Source organism: Dreissena polymorpha, chromosome 12 (assembly GCF_020536995.1).
Source record: "Dreissena polymorpha isolate Duluth1 chromosome 12, UMN_Dpol_1.0, whole genome shotgun sequence".
Classification (NCBI taxonomy): domain Eukaryota; kingdom Metazoa; phylum Mollusca; class Bivalvia; order Myida; family Dreissenidae; genus Dreissena; species Dreissena polymorpha.
In genome coordinates, this window is record NC_068366.1 from 76,943,860 (window position 1) to 76,968,685 (window position 24,826).

At 35.4% G+C, this 24,826-nt stretch overlaps 1 protein-coding gene across 8 annotated transcripts in view; it reads right to left on the reverse strand.

Annotated features, from left to right (window-relative positions):
- LOC127853752 (carboxypeptidase M-like) overlaps positions 1-24,826 on the reverse strand; it is a 41,809-nt gene that overhangs the window by 11,541 nt on the left and 5,442 nt on the right. For 6 of the 8 annotated variants that reach the window (XM_052388523.1, XM_052388525.1, XM_052388522.1 and 3 more), the window contains 5 exons: positions 19,995-20,174; positions 18,499-18,593; positions 16,464-16,636; positions 15,620-15,810; positions 15,282-15,455 (listed from right to left, as the gene is read on the reverse strand). In XM_052388523.1, the coding sequence (XP_052244483.1) occupies positions 15,282-15,455; positions 15,620-15,810; positions 16,464-16,636; positions 18,499-18,593; positions 19,995-20,157 (796 nt within the window). In that variant the 5' untranslated portion in view covers positions 20,158-20,174. Of the gene's footprint in view, positions 1-15,281; positions 15,456-15,619; positions 15,811-16,463; positions 16,637-18,498; positions 18,594-19,994; positions 20,175-21,299; positions 21,411-22,239; positions 22,391-24,826 lie in introns of those variants that run through there. The other 2 variants (XM_052388526.1, XM_052388520.1) reach the window with 2 other exon arrangements.

The window sequence follows — 24,826 nt, forward strand, 5'->3', positions numbered from 1 at the left end:
AATAGTTTCCCTATATAATTCAATGTAAAAGCGACAACTTTGAGCGAAAATAAATGCAACATTTTGCACATAGAGACCCCCATAAACATACCTTTTCTTAAAGGCCATTCTAAGCGGATTCGATTTATGCAATAAAAAAGATATGTCATGTACAAAGCAAGAAAGAACTTGACACAAATCAAAATCGACTGTTTTTGCAACTTTTTTTTTCGGCCGTTTCTTAGTGAAATGTAACCTTTTCTACTGCAATGGTTTACTTTAGTCTTCAAGTGTATCATATTTCAGGGATTCAGTTGTGAACACCTATTCATGCCCTACCATTATCTTCGCAAGATAACACCCGAATAATGGTAAAAAGTGTAAAACATGCCTTCCTGTCAACTATGATATTATTTTAGAGAGTACAGCCCTACATGAAGCGATCATTTAGTGTATTGTAACCTGTAAGACAACGTTTACTGTTAACATCGCGAAAAATAAGCACTTCTCGATACTTATAAACCTATTTTCTATGTGCATGCCAATTTTCAGACCGATCTTTCACGTAGAAATGCTTGAAAATGCATTTTATTATAACGCCTGATAAGCCATGTGGCTTTCGCGTTCGGAGCTTTGATTTATAACGGGCGTTCAGGCGCAAAACGATTACCCTAAATAATTACAATCGGTCAAAATACTGGAATATTGTTACAAGCTATGTAGAAAAAGAAGTAAACAACTATTAAAACGTGTTCACGAGCTCTTTCAGCACAAATTGTTGCGATTTGAGATGCTCAAGACGAGTTTTTGTACGTTTTTTTTCTTATTTTCCTCTGAAAACGTATTTTTTTCTTAAAAACTCACGATGCTCCTTAAATTCGCGAAACAAACGCATTTATTCCGTGAAATTTGCCAAAACGCGTCATATCCCACTAAAAAAATGATGATTTTCTGTAAATACAGCTCCTCTGTGACTAGGCCTGGTTTTGCGTTTAGGTCATAATACACCAAATAGTTTCCCTATATAATTCAATGTAAAAGCGACAACTTTGAGCGAAAATAAATGCAACATTTTGCACATAGAGACCCCCATAAACATACCTTTTCTTAAAGGCCATTCTAAGCGGATTCGATTTATGCAATAAAAAAGATATGTCATGTACAAAGCAAGAAAGAACTTGACACAAATCAAAATCGACTGTTTTTGCAACTTTTTTTTTAAGCGATCATTTAGTGTATTGTAACCTACGAGGCTGTTTATTAACGTTGCTATCGAATAAGTGTATCGCTGTCGGCTAATACTATGGCCGATACTGTAATCGGGCACAAATAGATGGAAAAACATCATGTCAAAGAATGTTATTTAATTTTTAGATTTTAAAGTAACGATAGCATGTACGTGTATATAAAGAAACATATTAACAAGGCATGCACAGTACACCAAATATTCAAGAACAAATATAAGGAAACACATAATGTCATAGAATTTTATTTTTATTTGAAATTTTATAATAATGATATCCTGTACGTTTAAAAACAGAAACATTTTAAAGTCTTTTTAAACTGTGATCACAAAAACTAAATTATTATTCGCCAGTCAATTGAAGCACCTAACTGAAAAAAAAAGCATTTGTTTGTTAATAAATGTTCATTTTGGGATATTATTTTAACAAGACCAAATAAGAAACTGTTATTTATTATTATTATTATTATTATTATTATTATTATTATTATTATTATTATTATTATAGTCAGTCAGTCGGTCGGTCGGTCGGTCGGTCGGTCGGTCGGTCAGTCGGTCAGTCGGTCAGTCGGTCAGTCAGTCAGCCAGTCAGCCAGTCAGCCAGCCAGCCAGTCAGTCCTCTGAGTCATAAAGAAGTGTTTGCGTGTGTTGACTGCATGTATTCATAAAACGAAACCATTCAACCATACAGTTCATTTTACAGTATGCTGTATTTCGCCTCTAGATATGAACTGTTGATCAGCGTTTATATGTTTTCCATATTCACATGTATTGAGTTCTGCTTGGCGACGTTTTGAGATCGTAACGCAGAAAATCACGTTTACGAAATTGTTGTACACCATTAAGCTTAAAGGATGTGTGTAAGATTCCCATAAACTTCTATTGTATAGCTGACTGATGGAGTTATACAACAGTTACGTCACGCATCGTTTCATATCATTGTTTGTTATAGTATATGTGATTGAAAATAAGCAGTTGTGCTCATTTCATAATTTGGAATACCCAGTCAGAAATATTGTGTTTCTGAATTATAAACCGGGCGTAAATCGTGTTAGGATTGAGGACATGGCGAAGTGGCACGTTATTGGTCAGGAAATTCTGAATTGTTGCTAAACCTTTTTATAGCCTTTTATATTAACATTTGATCAAATGAATAAAATATCTGGGGTTGAGTGTGACACCTTTTCAAAACAAGAGGGCCATGATGGCCCTGAATCGCTCACCTGACTCATTAAGATCAGATGAAAACTATGACCTCTATAATTGTCTACGCAATGTTTTTCTATGATTTGACCTAGTGACCTAGTTCCTGACTCTAGATGACCCAAATACAATCCCAATCCAGATTTCATCAAGATAAACATTCTGACCACAATTCATAAATATTGGATGAAAACTGTGACCTCTATTGTCAACACAAGGTTTTTCTATTTATTTGACCTAGATTTTTACCCCAGATGACCCAAATACAATCCCACCCAGATTTCATCAAGAACTCTGACCAAATTTCATAATTTAAAGGTTGGATGAAAACTGTGATCTCTAATGTCTACACAAGGTTTTTCTATTATTTGACCTAGTGACCTAGTTTTTGACCCCAGATGACCCAAATAAAATCCCAACCCAGATTTCATCAAGATAAACATTCTGACCAAATTTCATAAAGATTGGATGAAAACTGTGACCTCTATTGTCTACAGAAGGTTGTTCTATTATTTGACCTAGTGACCTTGTTTTTGACCCCAGATGACCCAAATACAATCCCAAACCCGATTTCATCAAGATAAACATTTTGACCAAATTTCATCAAGATTGGATGCAAACTGTGACCTCTACTGTATACACGAACAAATTGTTGACGGACGGACGCACGGACACACGCAGGCACGCACAACGGACGCCGGACATCACACGATCACATAAGCTCACCGTGTCACTTCATGACAGGTGACCTAAAAATATGTGTCGGAGATAAACATGAACAGTTGTGGCTAAAATCCCATAGAAACAAGGGCTGTTTGTAAAACATGCATGCCCCCCTATATGGGCTATAAGTTGTAGTAGCAGCCATTGTGTGAATACGTTTTTTGTCACTGTGAATGGTGGTGGTGGTGGTGGTGGTGGTGGTGTACTAGTAGTAGTAGTAGTAGTAGTAGTAGTAGTAGTAGTAGTAGTAATAGTAGTTGTAGTAGTAGTAGTAGTAGTAGTAGTTGTAGTAGTAGTAGTAGTAGTAGTAGTAGTAGAAGAAGTAGTAGTAGTAGTAGTAGAAGTAGTAGTAGTAGTAGTAGTAGTAGTAGTAGTAGTAGTAGTAGTAGTAGTAGTAGTAGTAGTAGTAGTAGTAGTAGTAGTGGTAGTAGTAGTAGTAGTAGTAGTAGTGGTAAAGTAGTAGTAGTAGTGGCAGTAGTAGTAGAAGGTGGTGGTGGTGGTGGTGGTTGTGGTGGTGGTGGTGGTGGGTGGTGGTGGTGGTGCAGGGGTGGCGAAATCTCAAAAAACTATACTTGTCCACGGACAACAATTTAAGAAATTTAACTTGTCCGTTGCTGAACTTCACTTGTCCGTTAAACTTAATGTTTATATAAATTATAAACGCATTTATTGTTATACCTACACATGTACCATTCTAATCAGATACAATAGTGGCCAGTTTCTTAGAAAACTGATGATGGCAACGGTGTAATCCTCGTGGAAATTATGCATTTCATGCGTAATATTGTCAAAACATTTTTTCATCACGTTAAGCGTTTTAACAAAGACTCGTTGAATTAGTTACACACAACTATAAACGTTTTGTTTTATTCTCAAATGAGCATAAGTAAATGTGTAATACGACGAACAATTCTGAATTTTAATGACAACCATTTCCATATGCAACGTAATTATCCGGCAATTCTCGAATGTGTATGAAATAACATGAGAAAAAAATGATGCTAGAATTTAGCCAACATTTGGTATGGGAAGGTATAAAACCCGGAAATGTCCGGAAAACCCGGAATTCTTTTAGGTAAAACCCGGAAAAGGTAAAAATGGTTATAAATGCATTATTATTCGATATGAATTATAATGGTACCGTTGGAAAGAAGAGCCTCAAAAGCTTCTAACGATGTAAACATAGTGTATGGCAGGGTCGGGGTCGGTCTGTAAATTGCGGTCAAAGTCCGTCTACTTTTAGGGTTTTTTTCGCACACAAAAAAATGCCTCATGGAAAACCCGGAAAAGGTAAAAGTGGTTTTATTATAATGGTACCTTTGTAAAGAGGATCCTGAACTAACAGATTCGAGTGCAATGTCAATTATAAATAACAAGTGCCTACGAATGATTTTGATTTATATTTTATATTGAGGGTAAATAGTATATATGATGGCTTTTGTTGTCGTGAGAGAAATAAGGAAAAGACAGCGGGTGGTTTGACTATTTTCCCTCATGATCTTATTTCTGGAGTTAACTTATTATTTTATTAAAAACATGCGACGTTGTTTTTGTTTCATTTCATTGTGCCTTAGAAAGTTACAGTTATGTTGCTCTGGTGAACATACAACCATTGAGTAGTTGAATAGTTTAATCAAATTAAGCGTATTCTCTTTTATTGCAGTTTGATTGAAATTGTCATGCAATTAGGTTAATTAGTGTTTTGCTTTTGAAGGTTTTTTTTTCTTTTGGCAAAGTGTAATGTTTCGGCGCCCTTAAACCGGGTCTAAACCTCAGGCTATGGGTTGCTTTGCATCGGCCATGTTAATGCGGTGACCCCAATGTGTGTCGTGTTTTTTGTCTTGTGTCTAATTAAATTGCAATTGGCCATCTGCCTAAAATGACCGGCCTTGTTGACGATACAATAATTTCCTGCATATGCAACTTGATATTAACGTTATTTATAATTGACATTGGACTCGAATCTGTTAGTTCATCCATAATACACAATTATTAAACAGCGTACATTCATCAGCATAATTCGCTAAACGTAATATGAAGCGATGTATCTTATTAGAATTTTCAAAACCCTATTGTGTACATTATGATAGTATGACGATATTTTGTACAATCCTGACAGACGCGTTAACTAATCATATTTGCGTAAATTACTTGTATTGCCCTCTTTTCGTTATTATTGATGAAAACACGGAGCTTCATATCACGTTCGGTTATCTCTAGCGCCACCTCTGTTTGGAGTTGTATTATTTATTGAGTCAACTATACTTCCAAGATGGTACGTGTAACCGATAGTAAAAATGAAGATAAGTAAGTTTATATGTCTTCGACGATATCACAAGTCCCTTAAATGTAACATGTGGAAAACAGCAATTAAGATTAAAGAAACCTCAGCTAATGTAATTTACGTCATGCACAACACGTGTAAAACATTGCCCAATCACCGGGGTCTCTGTGCCGATGTCGTTTGAACCGATAACGAACACAACAACCTGTAATGATGGTTTAATGTACAATGAACAGGATTTGATGTGAATAAAAGATAATATATCCCTTTTTCCGTATATACAAGAGAAATTGAGAAACATTAGTTTCAGTCTCGTGAAAATGTGACATTTTATGTCGTGGGGACAAAGCAGGATGAAGATCCTTATCACGCATGCATACCGCCGCTTTAGTTTTACATGAAATTGGTGGGGTTATCACAGGGGAGGGGCGGAGGCGGGCAAAAATCTTGACCAAAGCGTGACCAAACGATCGTTATTTGGGCATTCATAACGTTGAATATAAGTGACAAGAGTGTGGTGCTTTATGAAAATTTCGGTTTGGGGGACTCAAAAAATGTATTTGAAAATCTTAACAAGTATTATCAAAGAACGGAATCCGGATAGTGCCATTAATAATCTCGTCCTCCTTTCATTATGGGCGATAGAACAAGTAATATCAAGAAACATGATGGTTATAATGACGTGTCTATGGTCACTTTTGGTGTGTGTTTTTCAATAACAAATATGTGTTACTATGAGTTGTGTATTGGCTGCAGCGAATCTACCGTGTATCTCATTTCTGGAGAAGATCCTATCAGCAGCTTGTCCAGTGTTGACCAATTCACAATTAATTAACTAATAAGGATCTTGTGTATTCATTTTCGATACAGTGTATTCATGGCTCAAATCTCATTATTGCTGGTATGACACACCGTACTTTGTACGACTAAACAATGCAAATGAAAATAAATCCAGAAACAGAAACTTAAGTGAAATGGCGAGTTGATACGGATTAAACATTATATAGTTCAATATAAGTATTTACAAATATACACAATCGATCTTTAAAAAAATAACATGTTGTTTTTAAATTCCGTAGTATTGTTCTGATATTCTAGATGTGTTTAGAAGATCATCATATTTGCCAAACATTTACAGGGATATTTTTATGATATAAAAGAATAACATTATCACTTACAAGCGGGTTTTTAAATTGCCTCGATCAAAATAATATTCTCAACCGTATTCAACATATAAATTATTGTATTCTTTACTAATTAGGAAACATACACGCATTCCTAAATGAAAACTTTATTTTTAATATACATTCTGTTTTTGACGGTAATAGCCGTTTTTACTGCGACAGTGAATTGCTAGCATGAATTAGCTTTACTTATAAGTATATAGCCTCTGTATGGGGGAATTAGGTAGAGTCCGACAGATTCCTGTACAATTGAGGTTAATAGAGGCAAATATTACAAGGGCCAGAACTTCCTAAATAATAGGCAATATATAACTTCCGGCATTAACGTACAACTGCATGTCTCCCTGAAGAATGTCCATGAGTATAAATGAAAATCCATTGACATAATAAGAGGAGATGCGTTTACAAGAAATTATTCTTATACTAAGTATATTGAAAAAATAATCCAAGGGTCATTTTTTCAGTTTAACGGTAAGCGATATTTAAATTTCCGAATAAATGACGGGAGAGCTTATGTCCGCCCCTATGAAATTGACGGGAGGGATTTTATCCGGATGCCTTATATCCCTAATATATGCATGTAAAGTTATAATGTCGAAAGAAAGCGTGTTGCACGAAAATCGACTTTAAATACTGCAAACTAAATTTCAGGGTCGGCAAGAAAAAAAAACGTAGGGTCGGGTTACCGGAAACAATTTTACGCTTTAAAACTGTACCTTTAAAACAGAAAATGTCATAATTTGGTAAGGAAATCAAACAACTTATACCAACCTACAGCGCACATCTGATATTGAAAAAATACTTTTGCATATTTTAGGAACGTCATAAATTTTCCTTCACAACGATATTATTTTAATTCAAGTCGGTAGAAAATATTGCTTTTATAATTACTTTTATCTTTTCCGAATTTTACGCAAAACATAATTAGGCATTAGAAATCATAAAACTTTACCAACTTTGGACGCTAACAAGAGTGCTAATTTGATATTGTAAAACATTATTGTTGCATGTTTTAAAACCTTAGAGGGCCTCTCTACTAGGATACCATTATAATTAATATGGAAAAAATAATATAGCTTTTATAATCACTTAAACATAGGTCTTCCTTAAATGTCGGTATCTCTGTTTTTTTGTATTATATATCGTGAAATGCGCATTTTTCAGCTGATTCGTTTGATATAATTATCATGACGCTATGTTAAAAAATTAAAATTTTATTAAGAAAACATGTACATCACATGCGCAATTTTCTGGATGGACGGACTTTTTGACGTTACGTCATAGCATATTTTGATAATAACATGAATATAATATTGACACATCATTTAAATGTTATTAACCTATACAATTACAACTATTAATGTAACACTTGATCAATATCAAATTTCGTATTTTGCATGGTTTGTTTATGAATACACGTTTAAAAACAACAAATAAATTAAGTTGTAAATAAAATTAGTTTAACACAAGACAAACACATACCATATCTCCATGTTAATTTCAAAACTGTGTTGACTGCCATTACTACGAAAGTACAAGTTTTTAAATGAAATAACGAAATAAATCCTGAACTTCTTCCATTTAGCTTTTGTTTTGACATTTTTATTATCTTATATTTATTCAAACCAAGTTATACATGAACAGCACATTCGTCTTGAAATACTTATTGTATGTATAGGCTGCCCTGTATCTTTTTGAGCAACAGTATTTAAAAGTATTTTATTAAAATAATAGACTTGCAAAACCAGCATAGTTGTTGATAACCTGTCATCGGGCTAACGGAGTTCACATTTTGCAAATGCATTTTGTGTTTTGACCTTTTTGGTCAGTCATCCTGGTTATTCACAATATCATGAGGCGTTTATGACACAATGGTTGCATTATATCAAACCATTCAGAACAGTAGTATTATGTTATAACGTATTGGGTTGTTGGTTAGATGGTTAACACGTACTACAGTATTTTTAAACTGGTATCAACGCCATTGATAAGAAATGAAGCATTAGGAAGACTAGCAAGCACTGATTAACAACATATAAAAATGAAGTGTCTTGAAACATTACACGTGTTTATATTTACGTACACAACCGGATTTATAAGCGGGATATTGTGAGTAAAACGCCGAAATATATTGCTGACATAATTATTTTGTTTACCACATATCTCCGCTCAATATTTACGCCATTGCTTTCGGATTGGCCATACGCGTCCAATTGTGTCGTATCATATGATCAATTGTTCAAGTTATCTTCTTTGTGAGGGAAAACTATTTTTTTCCTGTTAACGTGTTATTTGGGGTTTTATCTCAACATAATCTCCCGGTCTTTACATCCATGTCAGTTGGATTTGAATAAATTTTCTTCCTGTCCAATTGTGTCGTATCATATGATCAATTGTTCAAGTTTTCTTCTTTGTCAGGGAAAACTATATTTTCCTGTTTACGTGCTATTTGGTGTTTTATCTCAACATAATATTCCGGTCTTTACATCCATGTCAGTTGAATTTGAATGAATTTTCTTCCTGTCTTTTTTAGTTTCGGGTTTGAATTATAAAATTGGAAAACCATTCAAGCACACGCGAGTAAGTTGTACTTCGGGAAGTAGTGTGATTTTGCTTTAAATGTATAATATTGCTTCATAAGCTCACCTGAAAATACGCCACTATGTTATAAGTCAGTCGTAATTGTATGTGGTGAGTTCTACCATTCAACTCGGTTAAAACCACAGCGGTGTTTTAAAACAGTATATCAATATATAATATTCATTTTTGCAGATGAAATAAGCCAGGAAATGTAATGTTCAAATTATACATTATATATATGTTTTTTATACATAATGACTAATTTACCGTCTTTGTCCAACTTTAATATAAATTGTAGTTGATTCAAACGGAACACTTCACTCAATCTACGGAACTGTAAGTAATCCAACTCGGCTTTCGGCTTTTCACGTCCCAACGTCCCGACGTTTGTGAGTCTTAAAATTTAGTTAGGTAGGAGCGATGTGACACACTCTGGGTTTTCCGGACATTTCCGGGTTTTATACCTCCCCTTTGGTATTAATAATGCATTTTAAAATTTAAGACGAACGTTCAACATTTAGGTACGGAATGAACGAGCAAACCAGTCTGTACACAGAATGTTGAAAATGCGGCATGCTAGCCTCCTGGTCTCTTATCATGCTTATAGAATACGCCAGACCACTGTGCAGGAGAGTGCCCATATTTTAGCTTGATTGCTCCGCAAATAGCACTGACAATGTTATCAGGTGTCAACATCCGGTCTTGTAAAACTTAATAACGGCTTAAATACAATCTATTTTTTTGTATTTCTCAACCCGACTGGTTGTCCACGGACAACTTAATTGAAAAAAATCAGTTGCCCGGACAAGCAAATGTACGACTCGGGCAACTCGGACATTTGATTTCGCCACCCCTGTGGTGGTGGTGGTGGTGGTGGTGGTGGTGGTGGTAGTAGTAGTAGTATTAGTAGTAGTAGTAGTAGTAGTAGTAGTAGTAGTAGTAGTAGTAGTAGTAGTAGTAGTAGTAGTAGTAGTGGTAGTAGTAGTAGAAGTAGTAGTAGTAGTAGTAGTAGTAGTAGTAGTAGTAGTAGAAGTAGTAGTAGTAGTAGTAGTAGTAGTAGTAGTAATAGTAGCAGTAGCAGTAGCAGAAGCAGTAGCAGCATTACAAGACCAATACTTAAGAATGATCAAATGGGAAAAGGCAACCTAGCACTGGCAGTAAATATGGGGCTCATTTACAGGTCAGATTTGGAATCTCTGCTGTAAAATGAGATTTTGAATGAATTAAAGGGAGGCAAATCTGTAATAAAAAGAACATGCATAAACCGTGGTTGTTTCCCTTGTTTGAACCATGCTAAATCCTTACAAGTTTGGAAAGAATTGGATGAAAAATTTGGACTTTATTGCATAAACACCATTTTCTCAATTCAAGGGGAGGTAATTCTGTACTTCATGGACCAATAATGCTCATTTTTTGTATGGTTTGTGTCTTTATTGATATAAAGACATTGTGCAAATTTGGAAAGGATCGGACAAAAAATGTGGAAGATTTTTTAAAGTTTTCACAAAATAGGCAAAAACGAATAAACATGCAAAGTTCAACGAGCTCCTGCGGCCATGTTTTTTGACGAATCAAATTTCTTTGAACAACCTTTTCAGGGGAGTCTTCAAAGGTCATCCCTGTGAAATTTTTTGAAAATCTGATGAGCGGTTTCTGACAAGAAGATTTTTTAAGGTTTTTACCATATATGGTCATGGCGGCCATCTTGGTTATGCGATCAAATTTTTTTTTACAATTCTTTTGTCCCATGACCTAGGGATGCTCCACATGAAATTTAGTTGAAATTGGCTCAATGGTTAAGTAGAAGAAGATGTTTACAAATTGTTTACAGACAGACAGACGGACGGACGGACGGACGGACGGATGGACGCCGGACGCTGAGTGATCACATTAGCTCACCTCGAGCTATCGCTCAGGTAAGCTAAAAACAAACATTAATTAAAACCAACGCTATCGAATAAACGAACCACAAATACAAGGGTAGACGCTTATTACCTGTGATTTTAACTGTTAGTACAATATGGAAAGGGGGTTTGTTCCGATATAAAAGGGGGTTTATTCCGCATTATGCAAAACTATTGAGGGTGTTTCTCCCGCGTATGCAAAATGTGAAAGGGGGTTTCTTCCGCTATGCTGTTTTTAGGGAAGGGTATTTCTTCCGGAGGGTGTTTGTTCCGTACACCAACGCTGATACGGGCCGCAGTTTGACACGAAGAACGTCACATCAAACCCAATAAGTAAGCGGCTCGCAGGTCATTTAATATAAGGGCAATTACGTTTGAAAAACAAGAGCACCGCCTTGCGGGTGTAGACCGGTTATCTATTTTCTTTTTAAAGGTGAAGGGACTCTCAATTTCAATCACAAAGGAGGGAGGGGTAGAGTGAAGAGGGGTGTATAGTGTGGGGGTGTGGTCATTTATTACATTATCTTCCAAAAATGCGGGGAAAAAAATGCCCAAAAAAAATCGGGGGTGGGGGGGGGGGGAGAGGATTCTTGGGTGCGATGATTTGACGGTATTTCAAAAATAAAATAATAAAAATAAATATCTGTGTTTTTTAACCGTTTAAAAAAATGGGGGGGGGGGAATGGGGTGGGGGTGGGGGTATAGTGTGAGGGTGTGGTGGTCATTTGTGAGATGATCTTAAAAAAATGGGGGGGGGGGGGATTCCGGGGGGGAGGGGAGGGCGTGGGGGATGGTCTGGGTGGAGTCTATTGTGGTTTGTAAGGTAAGAGTTGTTTTGTCAAAGTATCAATCAAATCTAATCATAAATAAAGAAGTTATGGCAATTTTAGCAAAATTTAATAATTTGACCTTGAGAGTCAAGGTAATTCAAAGGTGAAGGTAAAATTCAACTTGCCAGGTACAGTAACCTCATGATAGCATGAAAGTATTTGAAGTTTGAAAGCAATAGCCTTGATACTTTAGAAGTAAAGTGAATCGAAACACAAAATTTAACCATATATTCAAAGTTACTAAGTCAAAAAGGGGCCATAATTCTGTAAAAATGACAACCAGAGTTATGCAACTTGTCCTTTTAATGTCCCCTTATGATAGTTTGCGAGTGTTCCAAGTATGAAAGCAATATCTATGATACTTTAGGGGTACAGTAGACCAAAACACAAAACTTCACCAAATTTTCAATTTTCTAAGTATAAAGGGCCCATAATTCCGTCCAAATGCCAGTCAGAGTTACATCACTTTGCCTGCACAGTCCCCTTATGATAGTTAATAAGTGTTGCAAGTATGAAAGCAACAGCTTTGATACTGTAGGAATAAAGTGGACATAAACACAAAACTTAACCAAATTTTCAATTTTCTAAGTATAAAAAGGGCACATAATTCTGTCAAAATGCCTGTCAGAGTTACATAACTTTGCCTGCACAGTCCCCTTATGATAGTTAGTAAGTGTTGCAAGTATGAAAGCAATAGCTTTGATACTTCATGAATAAAATGGACCTAAACACAAAACTTAACCAAAATTTTCTATTTTCTAAGTATAAAAAGGGCACATAATTGTGTCAAAATGCACGCCAGAGTTATCTAACTTTGCCTGCCCAGTCCCCTAATGATAGGAAGTAAGTGTTCCAAGTTAGAATGCAATAGCATTGATACTTTCTGAGAAAAATGGAACTAAACGCAAAACTTAACCGGACGCCGACGCCGACGCCGACGCCAAGGTGATGACAATAGCTCTTTTTTTTTTCAAAAAATAGATGAGCTAAAAAATGCGAATATGCGAATATCAATTCTGATATTCGAATACTGGCTATTCAATCGAATATTCGAATAATTTTGCCATCACTAATTAACAGTAATATTCTCACAGAAAGTTCATTTTTGTTCATTTTGAATGGTGGTGACGGTGTTCCGCGAGGGCCACCCGTTGTTTGGCACTGGGGACCTCTGAATTACAAGGGCGAGAACACGAGAAGACAATACAAAATAGAACGATCGCGAGCGAGAACACGAAAGCACAATGAAATAATGCGAGATCACGATGAGAGATCTCAATAATCTTATCGCATTCTTGCATCGTAATATCGTGTCTCCGAATCGTGTTTTCGTAATATCATCCGTGTTTTTTTCTGAGGTAGAAAATTGGAAAACATTTTGCAATAACATGATAATAATTTCGCGCTCTTTCATCAAATTGCGCAACCTTGTACCGTGATCTCGCATTGTAATCTCACACACTTTCATCTTAATATCGTGATTTCGCACTATCGACTTTTAAATTGCAGGGATGAGAACGCGAAAAAAACGAAAAAACAAAAGTTGATAATCAATAAAAATGTCGTTGGTGTATATACCAGAAAAATAAGACAACAAAAAGAGGAAAACAACTAGCAGAGTGTGCGGTACGCTTTTCTAAATAGCTTAAACGTATGCTTTATCTTACGCGATTTTGTTATTATTTCCATAACTGACCTTCTTCTTCACGAGACGGTTACTATGGGTAAAATCTTCAATTTGAGTATTCAATTTATTTTATATTAATTTAAGTTTCAAGCATATATGATATTGACCTGTTGACCTCAAAATCGAAGGGTGTGTTTTTATGGAAAGCATTCACTGTCTTATACGTCAACGAACCTATATATCATGTCGATGTGACCTTATATTATGTCAATACGTCGTTATATGAGGTGCATTTGTTCATATATAATGTCAATCCACCCTTACATTGAGTCAATATGTCATTATATTGGGTGCATTTGTCAATATATTGTGTCAAACCATCCTTATATTAAATCAATCTGACATTATATTGGGTGCATTTGCCAATATAGTATGTCAAACCATCCTTATATTGAGTGGTTTCGTCATTATATTGGATGCTTTTGTCAATATATTGTATCAAACCATCCTTATATTAAGTCAAGTCCATAAATTGGGTGCTTTTGTCAATATATTGTGTCAAACCATCCTTATATTGAGTTTATCGTCATTATATTTTGGATGCATTTGTCAATGTATTGTGTCAAACCATCCTTATATTAAGTCAATCGGTCATTATATTTGGTGCTTTTGTCAATATATTATGTCAAATCATCCTTATAATTAGTGGTATCGTCATAATATTGTGTGCTTTTGTCAATGTATTATGTCAAACCATCCTTATATTGAGTGGTATCATCATTATATTGGATGCTTTTGTCAATATATTATGTCAAACCATCCTTATATTAAGTCAAGTCCTTATATTGGGTGCTTTTGTCAATATATTATGTCAAACCATCCTTATATTGAGTGGTATCGTCATTATATTGGGTGCATTTGTCAATATATGGTCTCAAACCATCCTTATATTAAGTCAATCGGTCATTATAGTTGGCGCTTTTGTCAATATATTATGTCAAATCATCCTTATATTTAGTGGTATCGTCATTATATTGGGTGCTTTTGTCAATATATTATGCCAAACCATCCTTATATGGAGTGGTTTCGTCATTAAATTGGGTGCATCTGTCAATATATTGTGTCAAACCATCCTTATACTAAGTCAATCTGTCATTATATTGGGTGCTTTTGTCAATATATTGTGTCAAACCATCATTATATTAAGTTAATCTTCGAAACCACTCAATATAAGGATGGTTTGACATAATATATTGACAAATGCACCTCATATAATGACGTATTGACATAATATAAGGTCACATCGACTTGATATATAGGTTCGTTGACTCAATATAAGTGTGGCTTGACATAATATATTGACACAAGCACCCAATATAATGGCATATTGACTTAATATATTGACAAAGTGACTAAATATACTTCTATTTTGACAAAACAATGTTCATTTTGTACGTATAAGACAGTCAAGGCTTTCCATATATTTTCCCTCCGCAGTTACCAGCCAAGTGAGCCAACCAATTGGATGATGGTCGGTCAAAGCGTTCTCAAGATTTCGGTCGGAAACGAAACGGTCTACACACTGACCATCCGACCGACCGAACGACGGACAGTTTCAAAGTAATATACCCCCTCTTCTTCGAAGCAGAACATACCTTGTGAAAAGAAGTGAATAGTTATCTAAAAACGAAGTAACATCGCTGTTATGTTAAACATATACTTACCAGACACAGGATACCAGTCGGCTCCGTTTGTAATGCCATCAGGAAAGTTATCTCCACATTCAGTGCCATTTGCTTTAGACATAGTGTGGTGTGACCTCGAGTAGGTAAGGGCTAAATACTTGAATGTGTCGTCATCCGGACATATTGATTTTCCGGATCCGATTGTTTGGAATCCTTGAAATAAATTCTACGTTATATATAGAGCACCAAGTAAATACAACTATCGCGATGTAATAATGTGCAATTGAAATACAACATTTGTTACCGATTTTCCCATTATCTGTTGTTGTTTTTTTAATTAAATTTTACAATTCTACATATGTTAAGAAAAAACATACGAGTGTTCATATAAAGGTCCCATGGGTAGTTCGCAACCATAGCACCGCCATGCAGGTTGGCCGAGAGTACAAAGTTGTAGTCGTCCAACCAGTCTATCACGTGCTGCGTTTCCGGTTGGACGGGTTTCACTGCCAAGTCGTGAATGAGATCGGGAAAGTTTCGGTTCAAGTCCTTCGAATTAGCATTGGGTCTGAATAGGAACTAACATAGTTAAAACATCATATGAAATAGTTTCTGATACAAATATACATGTGGTAATACAACAATTTTAATATCCATGTAAACAACATTCGATACTTTCTTATGCCACATTCGAAAGTGATCAAAAGCATGTTCTTCTATCTGACCCAGTTACCTAGTTGTGGTGCACACCTAACCAAGTTTCGTTCTCGACATATTTATCAGGATTAATGTCTAAATGAATATTGGGCCATTATGAAATGTGATTTCACGGGGCAATTTTGGCAATCACAAACGAGCACAGTGAGCGAATTGTGCTTTAGCGACATTGCGACTCTATTGCGCTTCCATAAAACACATATTGACCGTGCTCCGTAAAAGGGGGTTTAATGCATGTGAGAAAGTGTCGTCACAGATTAGCCCGTGCAGTCCGCACAGACTCATCAGGGACGAAACTTTCCGCTTTCATGGTAATTTTCGTTTACAGAAAGTCTCCTCTTTGCAAAAATCCAGTTTAAGCAGAAAGTGTCGTCCCTGATTAGCCTGTGAAGACTGCGCTGGCTAATTTGGGGCGACACTTTACGCACATGCATTAAACATCCTTTTCACAAAGCACGGCTCAGATTAAATACAAATTACTATCCTGTACTTTCATAAACCCACCTGCCCAAGACTTCACCGCACTGTTCTTCCACAGCTACGCTGTAACCATCGGGGTTCATGGACGGCATGATGTGCACAGTGGTTGTGTCGAGGAACTGGGTCAGGGTCACATTGGTACCGTAGGATGTCACGTACAGGTCAATCAGGTGCAGCAACAATTCTCGACTGACGACCTGAAAAATTTAACGGAAGACATATCATATTGTTTTATTATTCAATTTGTTGCGCACCACGCAGACAACACTCTGAACAAACTATACTTTATTGCTGATTACTTTGTTTTAATAACAGTTCCAAGTTCTTATTTATGGTATACTGCTGCTGTCGTTTGGTTTATATCTCATTCACGACAGATCACATTTCAAACTCCAACATACAAACAAAATGCATACTGTTATGGTGATATTGATTTCATGTGTACGATCCACTTTACGGCATACTGTTATGGTGATATTGATTTCATGTGTACGATCCACTTTACGGCATACTGTTATGGTGATATTGATTTCATGTGTACGATCCACTTTACGGCATACTGTTATGGTGATATTGATTTCATGTGTACGATCCACTTTACGGCATACTGTTATGGTGATATTGATTTCATGTGTACGATCCACTTTACGGCATACTGTTATGGTGATATTGATTTCATGTGTACGATCCACTTTACGGCATACTGTTATGGTGATATTGATTTCATGTGTACGATCCACTTTACGGCATACTGTTATGGTGATATTGATTTCATGTGTACGATCCACTGCATACTGTTATGGTGATATTGATTTCATGTGTACGATCCACTTTACGGCATACTGTTATGGTGATATTGATTTCATGTGTACGATCCACTTTACGGCATACTGTTATGGTGATATTGATTTCATGTGTACGATCCACTTTACGGCATACTGTTATGGTGATATTGATTTCATGTGTACGATCCACTTTACGGCATACTGTTATGGTGATATTGATTTCATGTGTACGATCCACTTTACGGCATACTGTTATGGTGATATTGATTTCATGTGTACGATCCACTTTACGGCATACTGTTATGGTGATATTGATTTCATGTGTACGATCCACTTTACGGCATACTGTTATGGTGATATTGATTTCATGTGTACGATCCACTTTACGGCATACTGTTATGGTGATATTGATTTCATGTGTACGATCCACTTTACGGCATACTGTTATGGTGATATTGATTTCATGTGTACGATCCACTTTACGGCATACTGTTATGGTGATATTGATTTCATGTGTACGATCCACTTTACGGCATACTGTTATGGTGATATTGATTTCATGTGTACGATCCACTTTACGGATGAACAGATTTTTTCTGATATTATTTTAAATTTTTTACAGGAAATCGAGAATAATTATGTCAGATGAACGTGCTTTACACAACATCAGACAAAATGTATGGGCTAACAAAATATCTAGACTTTGCCGTCACTTATACGCATTATTCAAGTTATGTTTCAGTGCATCAATGAAACTGCTATATAAAAGCAATATCATCAAGTACTATTTTCCTGAAGCAGTACTCAAACAATTCTTTGCTAAGTCATTGCTCTACTGGTTATTCATATACAAATGCCCCGACATTAAGTTTAAGAAATAAGTAACGATTATTTCACAAATTATGTTAATTTATAATATTAAAATTTGTCTTAAGTATCCTCTGTAAACAATTGCGAACTCCTTTGTATCTACGTGTTATCTAATTTCATAATTTATAAAATTCACTTAAACGGTATATAGAACTACTCTGGAATTAAAAGAATTAAAAAAAACAACATATGAGAATGGAATATAAAAACGGATTAAAAAGGAATATAATTGACAATGGATTCTGAAACTTGACCAACTAATGCGCAAACCATCAGTACATTTTTCTGAGTTGAACAAAGTCAACTGAGCTAAAATAATGCAGATTGTATTTGAAATAGTTTTGGTGGACCAATATAGTTGAACATCCAAAGGAAAGGTTAGATGACCTTATTCGCGCATTTACCTCATTGCCGTGCATATTTCCGATGTACTTCACGTGCGGTCGGAGATCGAGATTAGAAAACGAGCTTCCGATTGCCAGTACCCACATGTCCTCACCTGACGGGAAAAAAAATCTCCCTTTTTAAGTCCAAGATCCAATAAAAAGGGGAAAGGGGTGAAACTCAAGTGTTATGGAATGAAAACTTTATCAATCAACGTTACGATTTACAACGGGTAAGTTTACTAGTGTGTATGCGTCTATGTTACAAGGCATTGAAGGCATGCCGATTTTGAAGAACACAGAGCCATTCCTTGCCCCTCTACAACTCAAAATAGCCCATGTGTTTATGAAAAGTTGACAGAGATAACTTAGTTATGAAATTTACTTTAAACCGTTCTGGATAGTAATGCATCCTCAACTTTATTTTATCTTTTCAATTAACCACCGTATATCATTCAGTACACAACGATTTGCAAAATTGAGTCATAAAATTCGAACTATGAGGGCGCCGATCCGAATTGATAAATAGCAAGAAACGAAAATGAGACAACATGTTAAGGGAACTTTGCAACAGTTTAAAAAATAACTCTGCCATAGATTAAAAAAGGATGTTTACATCATATACAAACAGGCGACATAACAATGTCGACAAAGAAAACTGACCTGAAAAATAAGAGTTAATAAATGGATAATCACCAATCACGTGTCGTAAGAAGTGCCTCTCAATTAAAGGGTAGGAAATACGTCGTTTTATTAACATAATATTTGCAATTTTATTCAAATTTTTATGGTCAAGCGCGTGGTCGCGAGTTAATTATTTATTCCAAAGATAACCGGATAGAATACCTTGATTAACATATTTTGCTCTATTGTTTTTTTACAATATTTTTTATTGGAAATATCTTCTAAACTGACCGATATACTTCGATAATGCATACAGTATTTTGATTGCAATTTCATGTATGACATTAAAAATACCTTCATTAAAAATTGTTCTCGAATCATATCGGAAGTTCAACGAGCATCACGTTCGACTGAGAAATGAAACGATATTTATTTATTAACATCATCACGTTATTTGTTTTTGTAATTGGGTCCATCGTCTATTATTATAATTTATATCCCTTTAAAAACTCCTCACAGACTAATCAGGTATCGTAAATCTAATCGCAGAATATGTTCTTTTCATTCGTTGCTTAATGTTGGCGTTATTTCAGATGGAATTATGTAAGCTTGCTTTTGCATCGAATAGAGCGCTTTTTATTTCGGTCATTAAGTATATCACACAAAAAGCCTTGAACACAAGCTCATAAGCATTGAATTTAGAGAACTGACATCGATTGCAAATACATGAAACTTCAGAAAATGGTAATAGTACCTATTAGTTATAATAGATGCTTGGTGTGAAACAATACATGTGTATGGAAAAGGTGGGAAATAACGAATGCTCGTTGTTCTTTTATGTTAGATGAGCATTCCATGACAACGTGCTTCTCGGAACAAAATAAAAACCCTACCTTTGACAGTCTTCCCGATGCTGTACAGCTTGGTGATATCCGGGTAGTTTTTGTGTACTTCCAGGAGATATGCCGCCATTGCTGCGTTATTGTGGTGAACGTATGTCAGGGACATAGCTCCACCCACCATAGCCAAAAGTATCATCAACAAAACCGAGCCCATTGCTGCTCTATCTGGATCTATGAACGCAACAAAAGAAGTACACATCAACATCAAGAGCTGTTCACATCAAGAGTTGTACACGTCAAAAGCAGAACACATTAAGGGCTCTACACATCAAGAACAGTAAACATGAAGAGCTGTAAACATCAAGAGTTGTAAATATCAAGAACTGTACACATCAAGAGCAGTAAACATGAATAGTGTAAACATCAAGAGTTGTAAATATCAAGAACTGTACACATCAAGAGCAGTAAACATGAATAGTGTAGACATCAACAGTTGTAAATATCAATAACTGTACACATCAAGAGCTGTACACATCAAGACCTGTTCACATCAAGAGCTGTAAACATCATTAACTGTACACATCAAAAGTTTAACATGTCAAAATATGTACGTATCGAGAGATATACACATCAAGAGCAATAGACATCAAGAACAATACGCATCAAGAGTTGTACACATCAAATGATGCACACATCAAGAGTTGTACACATCTACAGCTGCACGCATCAAGAGCTGTACACATCAAAAGCTTCACACATCAAGAGCTGTACACGTCAAGAGCATTTCGCATCAAGAGCAGTACACATCAAGAGATGTACGCATCAAGAGCAGTACACATAAGAAGATGTACACATCAAGAGCAATACACATCAAGAGCTGTACACATCGAGTGCAATACACATCAAGAGCTGTACACATCAAGAGCTGTATACATCAAGAGCTGTACACATCAAAGGCTGTACACGTCAAGAGATATACACATCAAAAGCTGTACACATCAAGAGCTGTACATGTCAAGAGCTGTACACGTCAAGAGTTGTATACATCAACAAATGTATACGTCAAGAGTTGTTCACATCAAGAGCTGTAAACATCAAGAGATGTACACATAAAAAGCTGTACACATCAAGAGTTATATACATCAAGAATTGTACACATCAAGAGCTGTACACGTCAAGACCTGTATACATCAAGAGCTGTACACATCAACAGCTGAACACACCAAGAGATGTACACATCAAAACCTGTACACATCAAGAGCTGTATACATCAATAATTGTACACATCAAGAGATGTATACATCAAGAGCTGTACACATCAAAAGCTGTACACATCAAAAATGTAAACATCATGACCTGTACACATCTAAGACTGTACACATCAAGCGCTGTACACATCAAGAGCAGTACACATCAATGTGTTGTACACATCAAGAGAATTACACATCCACGGTTTGTAGTCAACACCTTAAGAGACCCGTTTCCTCTCAACAACTTGGTATTAACGGGCATAATTTGAAGATAACATCTAAACATACCAACTCCTCCATAACTAGGTATTTATGATGCCTTGATGTAAAGCTAACATAATACTAGTAACACATTCCGGCACCGCACTACAGCTTGGTATTTATGAAGCATGGACTCCAAAACAGTAACAAACTCCATCATCAAACCGCACAACAGCGATATTTTGAAGAAATATGCAGGAGTTGTGGTGGCATACTTAGATGTGTAAGATAATAAAATAACTTTCATAAGAATGTGATACAACTTAAAAAAACATCAACACAGGTGTTTAAAGTATCCAAAATTTATGCGAACTGTTTTTTTAAACTTCAATGAAGTGTTCATATTTAGTGGAAAATTTTCGCTTCAGTATTATGGCTGCATATTTTTGCATAAGATAACCTGATACTGTTTGTGAAAATTTGATTTAGTTTCTTGTTTACTACCAAACCTTTCTTGAAAATATCATAAATGTTTTAGCGAACTAACGTTTATACTGCAAAATTCATTTCGTGATTTTTTTCGAAAATAATTGAAAATTTCGCGAAGCTATGAGATTATTTTCGAAATTGGTGCGTTCTCACTTCACTTTTTTTTTTATTTATTACCATATATTTCATGAACAAAACTTTTTTTGGATCACATTTAGGAGTCGATGAGTCGTAAGTTCTATTAATGTCGAACATAATTAAAAACAAACATAACTCAACATCGCTTTTTCGACACGAATACGGTAATTATATTAGCAATTACATCAGTATTTATTAAACATTTATACTCAGTTTACCTTAATCGAAAAATGAAACCGATGTTTGCGCTGGTCACACCCCGTGTATTCCCATACTGAACGATGTTCACACTTGCTATGTATCTATATTTCTTTCCATCGTGTTTAATTGCAATCTAACGGATAGTGCGCTGTCAACAAAATGCAGTAACTATCAACAAAATATCGGTTCACCGACTGTTCACTTCCTGTAGAAATGTGAAATATCCCCTACGGCAATTTAAATGTTTCATTTTTCAATTTACTCGTCAATAAATTAACAAGTAAAAACTAAAAGCAAACGCCAACACATGGGCATGTTTATAAGACGCGCCGATTTGTTTTATCAGCCGGTAAATATAATTTAATAAAACTTGCTGAATAAAATACTACTTTAAGTGTGTGTGTTTTTCTAATATACGCAATAGGAATATTGAACGCAATAATTTAGAAATGTATTTTACAAAAATCAACATACAACACTGATGTCTTTCACTCAAACAATTTGAAGGTAAAGTTAAACCTTTGAACGCAAAAAACAGATAGTAATATAACAGGTTACCAAGATCTCTTAGCTGACTTGACAGATGCTTATTCCGCTCTTTTCACGTGCATGTATACGGCGTACAAGAACACCACTGAATATGACCCGTGCTCTGTGAAAAGGGGGTTTAATGCATGTGCGTAAAGTTTCGTCCCAGATTAGCCTTTCCGCATAAACTTGAAATTTGCTTAGAAGAGACTTTTTTGAAACGAAAAATATCATAAAAGCGGAAAGTGCATCAAACCCACTTTTCACAGAGCATGGTCCAATTATAATAGCATCGGTTATCTGGAATGCTTAAACGGAGACGACATTAAAATTGTGTGTTATTTAATGAGGAAATCTAACAAGAAATATCTTCAGCGAGAGCACCGACGGGCGTTGAAATTCTATGCGCAAGATACATTGAAATTTCTGCTGAAGTAAATGTTGCCTGAATAAAAATCTTAAAGGCTATCAAAAAGAAAAGTTTTTTTTCGAATAAGTACAAATGAACGAAACAAGAAGTGGTTATATATTGCAAACCATCCTATATCAATCGGAAAATCAGAAATATGTATCAATGGAGCTTGGTATTTTGCGAGCAAGTAAATGACCGAATGTAAATGTTACTCTTGATTGGCTACACTTTTATTTATGCTCTTGTTTTAATTAACCCATTTATGCCTAGCGTCTAGAAAAAAGGCCTTGGCAAACAGCGTAGACCCAGATGAGACACCGCATGATGCGGCGTCTCATCAGGGTCAGCGCTGTTTGCTTAAAGAAATTTCTGTAAGAAATATTCTAAATATTGAAATAAGTATACTAGACATCCCTAATTTTGGAAATAAATTGATCCAATTCAGAAGGATGGGAGAGTCCACTACAAAATTACTACTTAAGTACAAAACTAATCAATTACAAATGGTAGGTGTCATAGTGAATGATTTTAATAAATTAAATCATAACTAAAACACTAATTTTGATTTATGTGACCAATGTTTAATACTTATTGAAGTCAGTGTAACAACGATCGAATAAAAAGTTAATAAATCCCAAAGTGTATTTATGAATAATTGAGAAAATGCAGCTAGCACATGATATAATTTTTAAATAAAAGTGTATTTGATTCATACAAATAACAACCAAACTGTATTACAATTTACCAGTGTTCCTCAAACATGATTTACTTAATTATGTCCAATGATAAATAACAAAATACGAATTTCAATTTGAAGAAACCTTTCGCAAACATTTGGCTCAATAATTTAACCTTCTGTAAATTGTTATTCCTTCTCACGATTTGTGCCGATAGTTGACCGCTGTCGAATACGAAATCTGACGTTCTGAAACCCATTAACAGAAACCTTTGCTGAACATTGTCTTTAAGTCAATAAAGGCGGGGTTATTGATTACGTGACGGTGCGTTTTTACACTTACGACGCCGGTGGTCCAATTCTCTTGTGAAAATTAATTATTGTAATGAGCAGAACAATTGTAAATTTAGTTTCATTCGGACGCTAAGGTCACCTTGGTATCTTTGTTGTTCTTGTTTTGTTTGTTACATTTCATTATACTGATACGATCGCTTCAGTTTTCTTAAAGCAGATAGGAAAAATTTGTAGTAGTTGTTGTGATGTTATTGTTGTTATATTTGCCGATTTACATACGCAAAATATTACATGCAAGCGGTATTTTAGCACACGTTGTGAAGTTTTTAATCCTTATTCAAATTATTCAAATAATATGCAACATAATTAAAAGATTAACATCAAAGTACTTTAATTTTTTAACCCCTCTCATACCGCCCAAAATCGCAGGGTAAATGTTTGCTGTCACAAAGTATAACGATATTTCAGCCCTAAAAACGTAACAGTCTTCTGCAAGAAACGAGACAATTATATATCCGTTAAAACCATTCAAAGTAGCGTTCCCCATTAATAAATATATTTAAAAAGTATGTTATTTCAAAATCAAATACGACGAGATTTACTTTGTTGAAAACACATAACTGAGTATGCAAAAATGTTATGATAATATTTATCGGAATGGTGGCATATATGAAACAAGTTGTGGAACTACGAC